Source organism: Phycomyces blakesleeanus, assembly GCF_001638985.1.
Source record: "Phycomyces blakesleeanus NRRL 1555(-) unplaced genomic scaffold PHYBLscaffold_36, whole genome shotgun sequence".
Taxonomy (NCBI): domain Eukaryota; kingdom Fungi; phylum Mucoromycota; class Mucoromycetes; order Mucorales; family Phycomycetaceae; genus Phycomyces; species Phycomyces blakesleeanus.
In genome coordinates this window covers 362,124-380,289 of record NW_017265166.1, presented here as the reverse complement: position 1 = coordinate 380,289, position 18,166 = coordinate 362,124, and the positions used below count along the sequence as shown (strand labels likewise).

Below are 18,166 nucleotides of genomic sequence, written 5' to 3'. Positions count from 1 at the left end.
TTTGGGGTGTTTCTGTTTCGATAGAGTTTTGCTTCGTCTGCTTTGGTTCATCCCATCCGTAGAAAGGTGCAAAACTCTCAATGACACCACAATCCGCAAATAAGTTAGGGAAGAGCCAGAACCCACGAGGAAGGATGATAATAGAGATAACATAAAGTACAAGACGGACGGCGGCAATACCAAAGAAAACACCAAGCAATCCCAATACACCAACACTAAGATACCACACACCCATACGAAGACTATCAGGCCAAAGGGGGAACAGGACTGCAGCAAGAATTGTAGCCACAAGACAAGCAGCACCAACATATAACTTTAGCTGAGAACCTTCCCAAATCCACATGTAGTAACTATCTTCCTTGATTTCTTGTACGGCGTTAGGTTGTAAAACCTTTGGCGAGCCCTTGCCACTGATGGAATCTCCGCGGTCAACATGCAGAATGAAGCCATGACGTCCAAGATCATTCATCACAGCATGAGCCTGCTCTCTTTCAGTCAGAGGAGGGCCCTTTGTCACCAGCTTACCAAAGTTCTCCTTGAGAAGAGCGTTAATTGCACTCTTTCCTACGAAAATAATTAGCAAAATGCATATTTCAGTATTTGCGTCACTCTACCCTTGAAGTATTCGACTCGTTTGCCGTTGAATACACCCTGACGTGCTTTAAGCCCAGATTTCTTGACATCCATAAGGTATTCTGCAGTAGATCTTAAAAGGGGTGGTGCCTTGTTAGCGTCTGACACGGCAACAGTCTGTGAAGGTGCATCATGATTGCAGTTGGGGCCGTGTGTATGACTCATGATGAAAGATGAAGATGAAGGAGAGAAAAAAAAAGGGCAGTTTATTGCAATTTGTCTATTTGAATCCCCGGGTCATTCCTCCTTGCCAGATTACCCATTCTATGCTATTACATTCTTGGCCAATTAAATTCGGCCATTTGGTGGCTCGAATGAGGGACCCAATTGTTAAAATCAGCCTCTCATTTCCTGAACTACCGATCTTTCTCGATCCTTGCTCATCGCACCATAACCAATAACCCGCATTGAGAATTGTCCATTACCTCCTGTCAGACTACGAAGAGAGTTTGAATACCCGAGCATTGAACTAAGAGGAACATGTGCCTTGATAACCTGTTTTGCCTTGTAAGCATCAACGTCTTGATGAAGGCTGTCTGGAGGAGAATACACCTCAGTGTCCTGGACTGCGGTCTTATCATCTGTAGCATATAAGCCAATTACATGGCCTCTTCTTGTACCACTGAGGTCACTAACAACACTTCCAATATGATGTTCATTCACTTCAGCGTGAACTTCCATCATGGGCTCCAAAAGACATGGATCAGCATGACGAAGAGCCTCTTGAATACTATTGGATACAGAAGCAGATATTGCTCCTAATGTAGTTTCGGCACCAAAAGTCTCTAATTTATCAATTTTAACATGGACTTGAGCAAGCGGGAAACCAAGAACAGCACCACGAGATAATCCAGACTGGTAACCGGTTTGAATTGCTTGATCAATGTCTTCTTGTGTCAAATGGGGTAGTGAGTCAGCAAGATCTTCTTGGAGTTGGATAGTAATCTGATTCGAGGGGTCCTCTGTGGGCTCAAGAGTCACACTACAACCTGCCCTGGATTTCTTCCCAAGAACCTCTTTGTCATACACAGTGGAGGCAACTCCGGGAGCCTGACAAGTTTCACGATAACTGATGCGCATTTTTCCCATGGTGGCTTTACATTTAAAATCATTGATAAGGCGGTCTTTGATGATATCGAGATGCAACTCTCCCATTCCACTGATTAACATTTGTCCACTTTCTTCGTCAGTCCATACTCTAACAGAGGGATCTTCGCGTGTTAAGTTACGGAGAGCTTCTTCGATGGCTTGTTCTTCTGAGACTGCATCCGGTTCAATTGCAGCAAAGAATGCTGGGCTGGGGATCTCAATGGTGTTGAGTTGAAGATTTGATTTAATGGCCTGAGTGTCGTTGGCCAAGACTAAGGTGTCTCCTGTACGGGTGTCTTTAAGTCCTACAATTACTCCAATGTTTCCGGCTTGGATCACTGGAATTTCCTCTGCCTCACGAGCATACATTTGTAACAACTTGTTTGCTCTCTCTTTGTGGTTAGTTGTGGTATTGTACAATGTAGCTCTCACTGGCAGCTTTCCTGTCAGGGTCGGTACAGAAAATACATCAATATAAGCATTCATTTACAATAAACACACTAAATATTACCGGAATAAACTTTGACGTATACAAGAGGGCCACGGCGTGGATCGTGAGTCACCTTAAAGGCAAGAGCACATAACTTTCCAACCTCAGATAGAGGTATAAGTGCTGTTTTGGCGTCACGCATAGTAGCAAGTGCCGGCGGTCTGTCAAGTGGACTGGGGAGATAGTCAATTACTGCATCGAGTACAGGCTGGACACCCACATTTTTAAATGCTGCTCCACACAACACTGGGACAGCCTTGTTTTCAAGCGTAACTCTACGAAGAGCAGCCTTGAGTGCTATAGCTGGTACAGCTAAATGTTCTCCATCCGCCTCCTCAAAGAACACTTCGACAATAGCATCATCCATTTCGGCTAGTGCTTCAACCAATGCTGTCCTTCCTCGGACCGCTTCTTCCCATAATTTTGGATCTGTGGATTCTACTAAAGGCTCACGTACAAAAGCAGAACCATCGATCTTGGTAGGATCCCATAAAACTGTTTCCATTGTGACCAAGTCAGCAACGCCACGGATTCCATGTCCACCTTCTGCATAGATTGGTAATTGGAGTACAAGCGGACGCGCTCTAAGTTTTTTCCACATTTCCTTGACAGTTCGTCCAAATGCTGCACCTGTACGATCAAGCTTATTTACAAATGCAATTCGTGGAATAGAATGTTTGTCTGCTTGTTTCCACACGGTCTCTGTTTGTGCTTCTACGCCCGCTACTCCATCCAGTACCGTTACTGCACCGTCTAGAACTCGCACTGCACGCTCTACTTCCATCGTAAAATCTACGTGACCAGGTGTATCAATTAGGTTGATGCGATGTCCTTCCCATCCAAAGGTAATTGCTGCACTATTGATTGTGATTCCTCTTTCTCGTTCTGCCGCCAGATAGTCCATAACTGTGTCTCCATGGTCGATATCTATCTTCTTCCATCAGTCAGAATTCGTATTGGTGTCTAACCTGCCTCCAATCTTTTTTGTTACACCGGCATAGTATAACATGCGCTCGGATGTCGTTGTTTTTCCTACTGAACGTTAGAAATTCCGAATTATATATTTATTAGAGATAAATCAAGCTTTACCAGCATCGATGTGAGCAATAATTCCAATGTTACGAGTCTTGCTGATCGAAAAATCCTTTGAATCTTTGGAATGTGAGCAACATTGTCTAAGCATGAGTTTAGTACTTTACTTGATGCAAATTCTCGCGCATGGCGTAACCAGGGAAGAGTCTTAATAAAGCCGGATCTTCCTCGGGTGGAAAGAATGAGTCTTTGATTTCCTACAAGTGATAATTGGATTGGAAACATAATGGATCCATTCAAAGTGTGAGTTATACATTCTGCCTTCCCCTTGCTATTTCATTTCAAAAGAACCCCCATCGGACTGCTGTTATGAGTTTAAATCAACAGCCTGTCAAACGAAGCAGACAATAACGCATATAAAATTGATTTTATAAATTAATTATTTTATTTATTTATGTACGTAGAATAATAGGAATAAGTAAAGGTATTATAAAAATAATAGGAATTATAGTTAAGTAGTAAGGGAGTAAATATTTTAGCAGATAGCACAGACGGAGGATCCGTTAGCACTAGCAAGCGGGCAATTATCAAATGTGCCATTTTCGCCATAGCCACCATTGCCCCACCAGTCAGGGGTATAACCAGATCCAGTAACAACACCAAAGATGACGAGACCAGCGATGGCAGTGCCTAAAAACAAAACATAACAAGTTAAAAAAAATTCAAAAATCGAAAAGTAGTAAAATCTTACCAGAATCAAATGCAGCAGAGGTGACATAGTTATATTTGGACCACCATTCGTGGCGGTATTTGCGCAACCAGTACATGAAGATAAAACCTGTAGCACACCACATAGAGAAATTGATGGGCATGGCAGGAGGCATCATACCAGTGGAGTTGAGGATAAGAGGAATGTGGATGTATGACAACCACTTTCTCTCGGGGAATCTCTTGGAAAGGAACCAGAAGGGAATGGGCAAAAGGAATCCGATCAAGAAGAAGTACAAAGTTGCACTATATTGGGAGCCAACACCGAACATTCTTCCGGGACCAATTACACCCCAAATGATGGATGCAGAGTAGAAAGTACGAGCATTGGGGCAAGTGAAAGGATAGCCCTCTGGAGTACAGATGTTCTCGGTAGTTTCCATCAACCAACGAGCAGTAGCCAAGTTGATAAGACCGGCTAAGAAAGTACCGACAGTCTGAACAAAGAACATAGCTCTTGGGGGTACCTTGGTGTAATGACCAAGCTTAAGATCACTGACGAAGGTCAAACACTGGTACATCGAAATGTAACCGTAAGTCTTGAAAGTGACGTTGGCAATTGGGTGACCGGGAAGGGCGTAACCAATGATAAACTCGGTAATAACATTGAGACCTGGTTGCTGGTTAGTAATAGCTTGAATGATACCAATGGGAAGAACGAATATAATAGAAATGGCCATTGCGAGGATAAGACCCCACCAGGGGAGATGGATGGGCCAAGCATAGATCACAGCAAAAGAAACGCCGAAAGAAATGAGGAAGATAATATAGTACCACCAGCTGGGAACTTCGGGATAGACACGCATAAGCTTGCGATGGATATCTTCTTCTCCTGTACGTGATTGTCTGAACTGCTCAACGATCTCCCGGCCATGGTGGAGGAGGGTGTGGGTGAGAACAGAAGTAACACCTGCGAAACCAACACCATAGGTGAAAGCAAAGAAAGTGGTCATTCTCAAGGGACCGTATTCTGCATAGGCAGCTTCGTCAAGGAGATTATCTGAGGTCAGGACAAGCTTATTGTTCCAGACTTCACCATCTTTGTTGAATAGTGTAGATGTGAGGATGGGGAAGCGTTGGGCGTCCCATACGTTTCCGTAGTACATGGCTGGTGCGATGATCCATGCGACAATAACAAAACCAACGGAGATGTTTGCAATTGCCCACCAGGGAACAACAAGGGGTGAAGTAAGATAGGAAGAAATTGTAGCCCAGTCAAAAGCAAGTGCAAAGATACCCAAGCCTCCGCTAGCACCAGTGACCTGAGCGAGGGCCTTGTTCTTTGGGTTGATCCAGCAAACCCATGAGAACGCGGTAAGGATCTGGAAGAAATAACCAGGGAGCCAGTAGTAGACAAACATGGCGGCGAAGGTATAAAGGAACCAGCGGAAACGAGTAGGGCCAGTCCAGTTACTATAGAATAAGAATAATAAATTATGTCAATACTTTTCGGTGTGGTTTGTACGTTATGTTCTGGTGTCTTACGTGTCAAGGACGTGGAATGAGCGGAAAAGAGAGATATTTGCAAGATTTGTGGGCCAGATCATTGCTGCAGGATAGACAAGGTAAGGACGAAGTACGCCGGCCATACCGTAACCGATAAATTGGGTAGTCCAGATAATGAGGAGACCTCCTCCCCAGCCAAGATCTTCATTGTAGAACAGTTTCTGGATGACGACAATATCGACGGCGTAGGCAGTACTATAACAGCAGTTAGCCATAGCAGTGATCAAGACATGCTCCTTCATGTTAAAGGGGCCAGGATTAAAGAAAGGGTGGGATGGAATAACTTTTTCCATGAACCTTCCAATTGGGAATGAAAGCAACTGAACAACAAGTGGCGATACCATCAATGGACTGTTTCGGAACCAGAAGAACTGATTGACAAATGAAAGAATACAACTGAAGGCGATACCGAGGAGCCACATGCGAAAGGTATATACAGGTAAGGAGGGGTCATCGGTACTATAATAAAGAAGATGTTAAGATGTGTACGGTGATTTTTTTATTATTATTATTAGTATTATTACTGCTTACTTTGGCACAACATTTCTGACTTCTTCAATAGGAGAGTCTTCTTCGTCTTCGATATGGTTTGTAGTAGACGTGGTCCGGTAGATTTCTTCTTTAGTTACTTCATCATAATACACAACTTTTGATGAATCGACTACGCCCTCTTCCTTATGTAAGGAGGTGGGGCCCTTTACTTCTTCCATCACTAGAATGATGAAAGGAAAAGGTTGATAAAGAGAAGGATAGGGAATAAAAATTGTTGAAAGCAATACCCTTTCTTTTATATTAAAGCAAACTAGAAACTCCTTCATCTTTGTGCTATCTCCAGTTTTGGAAGATCTCCAGGGAGCCAACTGGATGGCATGTTTCATTCTATTTTACACAAATTGGTCAAAATTGATCATTATCTATAGTTTGGACAATATGGTTGGACATAGATGAATTGTAAAAGTTGGTATTGCTCACTATAAGTGCGGGGTCCAAATACACTTTAACTGTCATCCTATCATTAAATTATATTGTTATGGTTAAAATAAAATACGTTAGGTGAAAATGTCTTTATTTGGAAAAGGTTTTTATCTTCAAAATTCCTTTTTTAGTCTTTTATTTTCTTGACTTTAAAAAATGCCTTTGTATCAGCTTCGACCACCTTTGCTTTCCTATTATAGTGTGGTCTACTTTCGATATGTGACCAACCAAGTTTAAAATGCTTATAAAAAATGTGAATGAATGATATATTATGAGCCAGTGTGCTATAGTATGACCAATTATTAGTAGATGTAACAGTCAATTGATTTTACTTTATTTTATTTTATAAAAAGATTCCCAGCACCAGGGCCTTTTTCTTGGCATCTACCGTCTTTTGGAAATAATTATTTCTCTTCCGACAGCATATACCATTAATGTTCCAATGTTGAACCCTTTTACTTTGAAAGAAAGGGAGAAAAGGGATCTATTGATTACTATGTCAGATATAAAAGGAAGGTCGAGCTTTGCTTTTTAAGGCAGCAGAAAAAAAATAGGATAGGATATGATATGATATGATATGATATCTAGGCCGTCCTGTCGGGCTATACTAGTCTCTTGATATATTAAAGGAGGAAGGTGTTGAGTCTCCAGGTCGTATGAGTCAGGTTAAATCCGTATATTTGCAAAAAGGACATATTTCGCCTTTTATGTATTATTCTGCATAACTGTATAGCTGTTCAGTTACTATTATATAATTATTTTCATGGGATAATGTGGGAAATATCCATGGTCTCACGGAAAATATTGATTTACTAATATCTTACACAAACTAAGATACTATTCTTATACAATTTTAATACCATTACGGTATGTTTTTTGGCTATAAGGATCGGCTGTTATTGTCCTTGAATTTCCCTATATTCAGTATACAGATAGAATTGAATACACACCATGTCCATTAGTCTCATGCCGGACAAACCCTTTAGCTGTTCTTTAGAAATACTAGACAAGATCGTAACTGATCAATCTTAAAACAAGATTTTTTACTCCGGTTCTGCCGAACCATAGATGCATTTCACCAATCTGTTGGTTTTTTTTTAACAAGAGTTGGTTAGATCCTTACAGCCTTTTCTCCGTCTTAAAGCCATCCTACTTTTGCTTTTTTCTTCTTAATTAAACTTGACCTGTGCTACCAAGCCTTTATTTTTATTTTACTTTAAAGAAAAGGTCCAATAGAAGCATAAGAGATTTTAATTGTAGTACTTGGTGTATTCAATCTACACTTAAAAATATCCGACATACTTAATGAACTACATAATGTCAATATGTTTGTCCGAGAGGTATATACATATGAATTGTATGTACATGTATTAAACATGCATGGAAAGTGAATTTGCCTCTTATGCCGAACAAAAAGCACAAAGTTACCCAAGGAACAATACTTGTAGTAATGGAAGTAACCATACTCGGGTCATTTATATATATGTATATATAATCATGATACTTACTCCGTCCTGGAAATCTCTCTTGTTATGCTTCTTACGACTTTAGTTATTTTATCGAGGTTTTGTTCCTAATAAACCTCTGTCTCTATCATTCATGGTTCAAATAAGCCAGAGACGTGTTTATTTGACTGAATGTATCAAACTCTGCCGTTTGATGTACAGTGTACAAAAATACATGTATCCCATACTTGTCAAAATTGCCTCTCAGCCCTCAGGGTAGAAATCATTTTATATTTAGGTTTTTGTGAGACAGAGATAGGCTTTATTAGGGTCGTTATATCTTGACTGTCTTTTTCTTTTTCTTTTTCTTCTTACTGTAACACCAAAACAACAGTATTAGTACAAAATACCACTGATTACTTCTTAAAGAAAAAAGGAAGCATCTTTGATACGACATGCGTGTTTTGAATCACCAAAAGCATATATATTGTATCGTGTGCTTTATTGAACGCAATGAGCATTATATATAATTGTTCAATTTAAAGATAATTATCCGAGATACAAAAGAAATTAATCGTTAGATAACGCTGCGAGTGAAATCATTGTACAAACTACAGTGCTTCTACTGTCAATTGAAACAGTTTAAGACCTTTTTCTTCTCAAAGTAACTTGATCTGAGAAAAGAAGACCATTTTACGCATTCTAATAACCATCCAGCCACTTCTCAGAAGTAGTTTTACTATAAATAGGGATAGTCCCCAAACTTCAAGATAATAAAGTTGATAAAATTCTCGAAATTATGTACAACCACGGTAAAGGTGGAGGTAATGACGTAGGCGGATAGAAAAAAAAAGAAAGACTTCGTGTCCACTTCTTGTCTACTTTTTTTTTTTTTTTTTTTTTTTTACTTATGTCCATCTCCTGTTCATTTCACATCCTTTTATACCTACATTGTCCTCAAACTCAAAAATAACTCCCACGCTCTGAGGCGACTGCTTTGTGCGTGTGTGCGCATATATATTTTCTTTTAGGAATATATGAATCCAGAAGATGAGCTCATTTGCAAACAGACACTCGAAACAATGCTTAAGGTCAATCTTTGATATATAGGAGAATTTCCAGCAGTATCTTTAAGATTGAGACACAAAATGCTTTCCAAATATGTGTTTGCAGCAATATCTTTAAATCGATCCTTACATGTAGATCTTTTCAAGGTCTTGAATTTTATTTATCTATTTATTTATTGAAGCTTTTATATTCTCTTCATTCTTCTTTATAAAGCTATATTATACCAATGGTAAAATAATAATCAATAGTGAAGCGTGAATAGCAAGCCGAAAATTTTGTAAAGATACAAAGAAAAACTCTTCTACATATAAAGATTTTTTTAAAAACAAAAACAAAAACGATAATGCTGGAGATGCTCTAAAAAAGATTATGCCTATAGAACCTTTTTTTTGGTAGCCAATAACTAACTGTATTAAGTCTTTTCTTCCCATACCGATACCAGCTGTACCGTTGTGATAACAAGGAAAACAGAAAGTATATTTATTATTAAACTTGATAAGCAAGCAGCCTATTAGTACTCTAGAATTTACTTTACTGACTGTTTGTTAACTGGCATTGTAACTTTTATATTGTGAATCCTACCTCACAGAACCTTTCAATAGTAAATTTCTCATTACTGACCCTCGTAACGAGATGGTCCATTAACGAGACAAAGTGTCTTTATATGACATTTTTAACATATAAATGCAGTATACGACTTTATATGTGCAGGGGTCACGATAATCTTCTCTGTATCATTCCAATTCTAATATGTGAAAGAGGTATAAGGAAGGACTTGTCTATAATTTTATATAGAAAGAAAACTCGGTACTTTTACACATCTTTTAAAAGGCCTAGAAATTAAGGGGACACTTGGACTCCTAGTGTCAAATTAAGCGAAAGATTTTATATATCGATTACTGTTATCATATTATGACTAACAGAAAAAACTAATCTAATACTCATTGTTAAGGTTATTCTAATAGTGAATTTAGCTCAAAACATTAGACGCTATTAAGCTCAATTTGAAATACTCATAAAAAAATTAAAGATGAATGGCTTTGAAATGTTGTGATATTCCAGAAAAAAAACCTTCAGAATATTATTACCTGTTTTCGATCTTTTGCTGTTGTTCGGATCTAGCCAAGTCTCACCAAGATACTTATGCCAAGAGCCTGATTGTGTCATGAGATATGTTCAGTACAGATAAAGAACTAACACAGATAGAACCCGAAGATTGTGCTGGTAGCATGTAGAGTAATTTATTGATTTCTTTCTATAAAAGAGAAACGGGAGAGCTTAGAGGAATATGAAGAAGTATTGAGACAATGGATTGCCTCTTAGTTTGGCATAGCTTCTTTCGAGTTATTCATCATTTACTGAAAGCAAAAAAGTGTATCTTATCACTGTCGATCACGCCGCTCTTTCAACAAAACCTGCTGATAATCTGGCTTTGAGACAAGTAAGTTTCAGTAACACGATTTTTTATTTTATTTCTCTCACACACACTCACACCTGCTGTATAAATCATAAATAATTACTATCTATTGTTATCGATCATCTGAAAAAGAAAGCAGGAAAATATGAGAAATATAGACATGTCTAAATACTCAAAGCCCCCAGTTACTTGGACAGCTTTAACTATTGTAAGTGATTTCCATATCAGTCTATATGAAAGCACGCATGTACCCATAAAAAATTGCTACTATGAAAAGAAACCCCCTCTCAGACTGTTCAATAAAGCAATAGTAACGCTAGAAAGTATTTATTTTTTTAATTGACAGTAAAGGTACTGCATGTATCTCTTATATATAGCTTGCTTTTTGTTTTTGACGTGGAGGGTAAATGCCATGTTCTATCTCACCAAAAGAAATATTGAAGTACCATAGGACAGTTTGAACAGTAGAGAAATCTCGTTTGACCAGATAAAAATCTTGAATTTTAATCGGAAATCACTGTAAAAAAGGATTTTGTCCAAAACAAGAAAAGAAATTGTCTAATTTTTTTTTTGGTATAAATCTGAGATTGAAATCAAATATTTCCAAAAATAATAGTTATTTAAAAAAAAGAAGGTACGAAAATTTAAGTATAAAAATATTGTATTTTATCAGCAGGTGCTAGGTTACAAGTAACAAAGCAAAAGCATCTTTTATTCCTAGAAATCTTTTTCTACCTATGACTATTGTAATTCTTACTTGTATTACTTGTCTGTATCAGCAAAAATCCATGTGCGAAACCTGTACAGCCTTTTGGTAGATAATTAACCACACAGTCTTACAGACAAGCACCCTTGAATTGGATTCCTCCAGGAATTCAAGAGTACATGGTTATATACATTTGATAGAGCTCATTATCTAAACCTTCATTTAATTTATTTAATGTCCTTTAAAGTTAAATTACACCATATTGATCGACTTGATTTATTGATGTCGACTGATGTACCAAGATTTTTGTACACATATACATTTATTTGGGCTATCAAAGGACATGGAGCATGTTTTATTAACGGGTGTAAAATCCCAGCACCTTATTTTCAATCCAAACGGTCAATCTTTTGGCATCTTAAAACGCATGGGTATTTTCTCACAGTATTAAGATGGAAATCTAATTATGACTAAATTCTCTACGTACTTTCAATTTAATCACGAAACATCATTTTATTGATATACGATACAAAGGGTACATACAATTCAATAAATACTTTTATATATATGTATCTGCAGCCAAGATGTAGAAAAAGAAAATATGCGAATAATAGGCAACCATATATTTCATTAATAAACACCTCTAAGTAGCTCTATTTTATCAATTTTTGCTATACTTTTTTTTGTTTCTTTTCAAAAGTAGAATCTAACGAAGCTCACTAGCCAATAAGGCTGGGTTTTCAATCAAACTCTTCCATTTGTTACCAAAGCGAGCAATGGTGGCTCCATCGATTAAGCGATGATCAGCTGACCAACTGACTGGGAGGATTTGCTTGGCTACTACATTACCGTCTCGATCAAAACGAGGCAGAGTCTGTGTTCTTCCAAGCGCCACAATAGCTAACTCGGATGAGACGACAACAGGATTGGCATATGTTCCTCCGAGGGCACCAATATTGGAGAGAGTTATGGTTCCACCCTTCAAATCATTCAGAGACAATGCATTCTTTTTTCCAAGCTCGGTAAGACGATGAACTTCGGCAGCAATATCAAAAATAGTCTTGGATTGAACATCCTTGATATTTGGAACAACTAAACCTTGAGGAGTGTCCATGGCAACACCGATATTGTGAGAAGGTCTCAGCACAATCCGAACTGAGTTTACATCGTTTTGGTCGCCAGTGAGTGAAGCATTCATGATAGGGAATTCAGCCAAGGCAATCGAAAGACATTTGATAAATATGGGGAGGTATGTCATCTTTGCAAAGGGGTATTGGCTTGGGTTGCTGGATATATGCTTGTTCAAGGCAGTTCTGTATTCAGTAGTGGCATTGAGCTCAATATCGTCCTTGTAACCCAGCTGTGGAATAGAAAGTGAACGAGTCATAGCCTTGAACATAGCCTTTTGAATGGCGGATAAAGCTTCTGTACGCTCTCCTAGAGTGACAGGAGCAGGTATAAAAGAGACAGGCGTAGTTTGAGGTGAAGGATCTGACGAGTCAAAAAGATTTATTAATCTTAGTTTTTCTTTTTTAAAAAAATAATATTTAGAACAAATTAGTGCGTTCGCAATACCTTGACTTCCAGCAATAAAACTTAAAACATCTTTTTCTAGAATTCTTCCATTGTCACCACTGCCATTAACAGCTTCCAAGTTTATTCCATTTTCTTTGGCAATACGTCGTACAGCAGGTGTTGCTAACTTAGGACCTGTTCTTTTTGATTTTGGTTGAGTTTGGGCAATTTTTTTATTCACCTCATTTTTCGGAGCAGGAGGAGCACTAGTTGGAGCATCCAAAACTTCTCTTTCTGCTTCAGGACTAGAATCTTGCCCAGCTGTATCAATGTCAACTAAAGGCTGACCCACTTTTGCAATATCATTGAGCTGATAGTGTAGCTTGACAATCTTTCCCGAGAACCTCGATGTAATTTCCACTGAGGCCTTGTCTGACTGCACTTCACAAATCTTGTCAAACTCTTCTACCTTTGATCCAGGCTCCACAAACCTTACATAATAACATTATTTGTTTGTTTGTTTGATTGTTTGTTTGCCTTTTTTCCCTTTTGAGTCTAATCTGCTATACATATTACACTACCCTACTGTCTTACCATTGAATAACCTCACACTCTGTAATTCCCTCGCCAATATCTGCTAGCAGAAAGGGTTTGATTATTTGGCTTGTAAAACTGCTATGAAAAGTCCGAATTGTATGCATTTCGGGGATCTTTTGATCGGATCTTCTCAGCAGATCATTGCGAGACAAAGGATATACTGCTCGAGTACACAACCCGGTACTGAATGCCCTAGTATTAAGAGAACTCTAAAGCATTCCTTAATACAAGGCTCTAATGATATCTGCACCATGTTTAAACGGATATACTTACAGCAAAAAGTCCTGTTTTCGAAAGTCTTGCTCCCAGAGACGTAGCTGTTCTTGAAATTTGGAGACAAGAAGCGGTTCTTGAGTACATTTTTTCTACTATATGCGAATCGAGATATTAGGATAAGGATGTTTAGACGTCACATTCGATTTAAACGATACATGCATAGCAAAAATCTATTAAAGGGAGGAAATGGTAAAGAAGAGCTAGATCTAGAGACGAGATGAAGTGGGGGGCTAAAGTAAAAAAAAAAAAGAATGCCGTGGGAAAGCGTTCTTAAATTTGTAGTCCCGAAAAGACTGCTTTTTTTCAGGTACGATGGATCTTATTCAAGGTTTTCCGGTCCGGACAGGTTGGTTTGTCCCTAGGCCTCTGTGTATACCCTTTTTTTTGCACTGAAAATTCGTTCAAATGATAATAAAGTAAATATGAAATACTATATTGTGAACTTACAATGTTATATAGTATATATAATTCCAGAAATTATATTAGTGAAAGGCATATTGTGAGACTTACATCTTTGAAATAAAGCAAGCCGATAATAGTAATAGTAATAGTAATAGTAATAGTAAATGTGTATGTTATACTTGTTATAGTTCTAGCATGCAAAAGCAACCAAAATTATATCCAAAAAAGAGATTCATCTTGTATGTTAATATATATATATATATATATCTTCGTAGTAGAAATTACAGTTTTTTTTTAAATCTGTCGCCTCCAAAAGGTATCAAGGTTAATACAAGATTTTGTTGTAGAATCCGATAAGATTATTGTGTTTAATACCAAAGTCACTGGACTATAGCTGAAGATAAAGGTATCCAATTACTCGGATATTGATGAATACATATTGGAAATTCTAATGCTTTTTGAACCATTTGATATCCATGAAATGATCATTATGTGATATATATATATGTAAAGTAACCAAACTAAGATCATTAATTGACACTGTCTGTATTAGATAATATTTCTGTTTGTCTTGGTAGCTACTCTTAGTCAGCTAAGTTTTCTTCCAAGAGTTTCCTATAAGATAAAATAAAAGGCTCAATGCAGTACATATATATATAAAACAAAACAACGGCTTTATTTTACTAATTCAAGCCACAATCGCGACACACTATTTCATTCTATATTAGCTCAACCCAAGTGGTAAATAATGACTGATGTTTAAATATCAAATCTATTTACAAGATAATTCAGGAACACAAAATATAAATTATTCAATTTGTTGAGCCTTTTTTCATTATTATTATTATTATTATCATTATTTGAAACCGTAGATTTTTATCAAAGTTAAGATATATACATATATATTCTGTCGATTAATCTACAAGAATGCTTGAAGATTTGGATCATGAAAATGATAATAATAATAGTATTCTTAAACCACTGTATATAGATAATTACTCATGCATAAAGTACAATGCTTACTCACAAAGTTTTGGTTTGGTTTTTGTATTATAAAATAAAGTTCATTAAATACATCGAACACAGATAAATTGAATAAGACCCGATATTTCAAATGATTAATCCACTGTAAAGATATTTCTATATAAGCATCTGCAAGAATTCTGGCGCCCAGTTTCTTTATATATGGCCCATATTTGCATACATGTACACTAACAGGACTTGGTAATAAGCACTAGATTATAAATTATGTATTTTCTTCTTATTTGGATCAAATGTCCTAGGTCTTGCTTTGAATAAGAAGGTGCATTTAAACAAATTCAGATTTATTTATAAATCGACATACTCCTGCAATGTGTTTATGCTTATGAACTAATCAGTCTTTTTTTATTGTTTTTTTTATTATCTTATTGTGGTATTGGTAAACGTAAAAGTAAAAGAGAAAAAAAACTGGTTTTTTATTTAATTACTGTAATTAACCCTAAACAAGCTGTTAAATATCACAAGCTTTGGTCCAAACAAATTTGTTTTAAATATGCATATGTACATAGCCAAATCTTTCTGTCTGTTGGTGTAATATATATATATATATATACAAGTTTATGTGTATGCTTGCTCATCTACAGCAGAGATATAATTGAGCTTATATCAGTAACGAGCCAACTGTAAAATAAAGAGCGCAGTTCAACTTCCTTAATAAGTGGAGAAAGACGCTGAAAGGTGACATCAAAGAGTGAGAATTTCATTATAAAATCTGGAACTACGTCACCTGAAGGTGGGTTTGGTAGTTTTGTCGTTCCAGTAGTGAATTTCCACATTTATTAGGATACGCTTTGTCCCCCTTTGCCCATTGATGAGCCTTTCATGTCATCTCTTGTTGAAACTGCGAGCCAAGAAGATGCCCCAGTCTCTACTGCTCAGACTATTCCTAGTGAGAACACTTATTAGTCTCTCCTTTTTTTTTGGGGGGGTTATATACTTTCATTGCTAATCCCTATATATATATACTTTTTTTTTGGCTTATCTTCTGTAGGTCATGGGTCGAACTCAGACATAATGCCAAAGCGACCTTGGGGAGGATATAGCTTTGTCAACTTTACTAGCTCGAAAGGCACACCTGCACCGCACTCCCAGCGACGTATACGCTCTCCAAAGATGCGATCAAAATCAAACACTGCAAATCAGATTACAACCAAGTCATCGACAGATGCATTCACTTGGGCACATCTTGCAGAACATGTAGATAAGAATGCCTTCAAAGAAGACCAGGGCATAGACGAATTTGTATCATTTTTTTCTAGCCAGGGCCTGGCTAACAACAGCCATTCCGGTAGCCAACCTGAGATGGATGACTTGGTGGCAATGCTAAAGAACCATCATGTCTCAGATACTGGACCGACAACAGAAACCACAGGAACACTAAAAGACGATCATCCAACTGCAAACATTCCCCTGGTTTCATTCAATTTCAATTTTAACGACAGGCTACAGACCAATCTCGATAATGCCAAAGCAACCAAAGCAGCACACAAAGTAGCAACCACAGCGGCACCGGATACACAGGAGATACCAGCACAGTTGAGCAACAGCAATGCGCCTCTTACACCATCCACCTCAAGCACCACGCATCAGGCTGGGTTTGGTGTACCACCGACTTCAAACAAGCTACAGCCCAATGTGAATATGCCATCGGATTACAAGTTTTCTTTCTCAGCCAACATACCCTGTCAAAAAGATGCTGTAGATCTAAAGAACTATGAAATGCCTCGTACTGCTGTCTACATTCGGCCCCTTACACCTGGAAATAACCATGACAAACCATTATCCGATACAGATCATGCACCTCATCCACTCTCTCAAATGTCATTTCCAAAAGCGCCTGTATTGGCCCAAAAGGATGTATCTGCTGAGAACTATCGAGCAAATGAACCCGGGTTTGCGGTAAGGGAACGCAGAACGGGTTCCAATGATGCAAGTTTTGTACATCTTCAACATAGACGAATACTCCCAATGCCCAAACCATCCCACAAGCGAAGAGCTATCAAGAAGGAGTCAATTTTTGGGACTCTACCCCAGCTTACTAATGCTTCGACTGAAACCACAAAATCTAGTGCTAGCGCTAATACTAGTGTTGGATCTACTTTCCCTCCCACAACAAGTAGTACACCATCAACAGCAGCAACGGCTACTACAGCTACTAATACTACTACGACATCAACTACTGGTGCTGCGGCTACTGCTACTGATTCTTCTACTACTCCTCACGTCTGGCAGTCTAAAGCACAAACCAACAATACTTTCGGCGCAACATGCAATACACAGAATTCAACCGGACAAAGAGAAAACTGGGATACAAATACAGCTGCAACATTCAATGGAACGAATAGTAGTCAAAATGGGTTTAAATATGAGAATATTGAGGCACAACAGTCTGTTGGTCCTATTGATGCTATCTACCGAGAGAAAACAAAGAAAATGAAGCGCTCGGTAGCAAATGATCTTGAAACAAAGACTAATAATGCGGAAGAGAGAAAAGACAACCGGAGGAAAGATCGTGGGAGAAAGGCAGGGGAAGATGATGGTGAATCGATGCACCATGCTGGTGGGCGATTCTCTGACAAAATCTTTGATTTTTCCATTGATGAAAATACAAAAGAAAAGTGGAAAAAACTTCCGGAACTTGAAGAGATACAACTCTCAAAACGATCTATAGGATTGACAGAGGTTTTGAAACAAGCAAAGTCTCCTAAAGCCACTCCACGTGTGGTGCGACCCAGCAAGTTTAGAGAGCGAAACCGGATTGATCCGGTTAGACTGCCGAGTGACCCTATTAGCTCAGTACCACTGCCACTACCACTTCCACCTCTGCCACCACCGCCTCCACCACCACCGCCGCCAATACCTCAACAACTATCGAGTAAAGGGAAGAAATCCTCTAATACGCCCAAGAAAAAAAAGGGAAAACAAACAGGCCCGCCGAATGTAGTAACCAAAGCCCAAAAGTCTAATGTAGATTTGGAGAGAAAGCGACCTGTACAACATTCCAAAGTATCTATTTCTTCTTCATCCTCTTCTCTTCCTCTTCCTCTTCCTTCTTCAATCAAACCCAATAATTCAACCCTCATGTCAGCTGCTTCTTCCGCTGGCACTTCCGAAACCATAACCAGCGGGAAGAAGGGTAAAAAGGCGCAGAGAAGAAAAAACCAGGAAGACCAGGGATTGTCGTCTGGATATGATTTGTTTTCTGA

General features: G+C 38.2%; 4 protein-coding genes across 4 annotated transcripts; all 4 read right to left on the bottom strand.

The window, feature by feature from the left end:
• Window positions 1–40: 40 nt before the first annotated feature.
• PHYBLDRAFT_101092 (hypothetical protein) lies at window positions 41–666 on the bottom strand (the record flags this gene model as incomplete). The annotated part of the gene is made up of 2 exons (XM_018427623.1): window positions 41–564; window positions 615–666. Coding segments are annotated over 2 exons (576 nt in total), but the record flags the coding sequence as incomplete, so codon positions are not given.
• Window positions 667–969: 303 nt separating this feature from the next.
• Window positions 970–3,529, bottom strand: PHYBLDRAFT_200781 (hypothetical protein; the record flags this gene model as incomplete). The annotated part of the gene is made up of 5 exons (XM_018439721.1): window positions 970–2,165; window positions 2,234–3,139; window positions 3,185–3,244; window positions 3,302–3,364; window positions 3,412–3,529. 5 exons carry the CDS (start codon window positions 3,527–3,529, stop codon window positions 970–972), a joined length of 2,343 nt encoding a protein of 780 aa, XP_018284525.1.
• Window positions 3,530–3,668: 139 nt separating this feature from the next.
• PHYBLDRAFT_128566 (hypothetical protein) lies at window positions 3,669–6,255 on the bottom strand. The gene is made up of 4 exons (XM_018429224.1): window positions 6,050–6,255; window positions 5,498–5,977; window positions 3,996–5,425; window positions 3,669–3,934 (listed from the first exon to the last, which is right to left on the bottom strand). The coding sequence occupies exons 1-4, from the start codon at window positions 6,226–6,228 to the stop codon at window positions 3,780–3,782; spliced, it is 2,244 nt and encodes a 747-aa protein (XP_018284501.1). The 5' UTR covers window positions 6,229–6,255; the 3' UTR covers window positions 3,669–3,779.
• A 5,580-nt stretch (window positions 6,256–11,835) lies between these two features.
• Window positions 11,836–13,345, bottom strand: PHYBLDRAFT_119255 (hypothetical protein; the record flags this gene model as incomplete). Its single annotated transcript, XM_018428673.1, has 3 exons — window positions 11,836–12,656; window positions 12,726–13,135; window positions 13,239–13,345. The coding sequence occupies 3 exons, from the start codon at window positions 13,343–13,345 to the stop codon at window positions 11,836–11,838; spliced, it is 1,338 nt and encodes a 445-aa protein (XP_018284500.1).
• Between the last annotated feature and the right edge of the window lie 4,821 nt (window positions 13,346–18,166).

Excerpts from the sequence above, each read along its gene's own strand:
- PHYBLDRAFT_128566 (XM_018429224.1), bottom strand. The coding sequence starts at position 6,228 with ATGGAAGAAGTAAAGGGCCCCACCTCCTTACATAAGGAAGAGGGCGTA. Across the intron at positions 5,978-6,049 it reads GTCAGAAATGTTGTGCCAAA|TACCGATGACCCCTCCTTAC; the intron begins GTAAGCAGTAAT and ends TCTTTATTATAG. Across the intron at positions 5,426-5,497 it reads TCATTCCACGTCCTTGACAC|TAACTGGACTGGCCCTACTC; the intron begins GTAAGACACCAG and ends CTTATTCTATAG.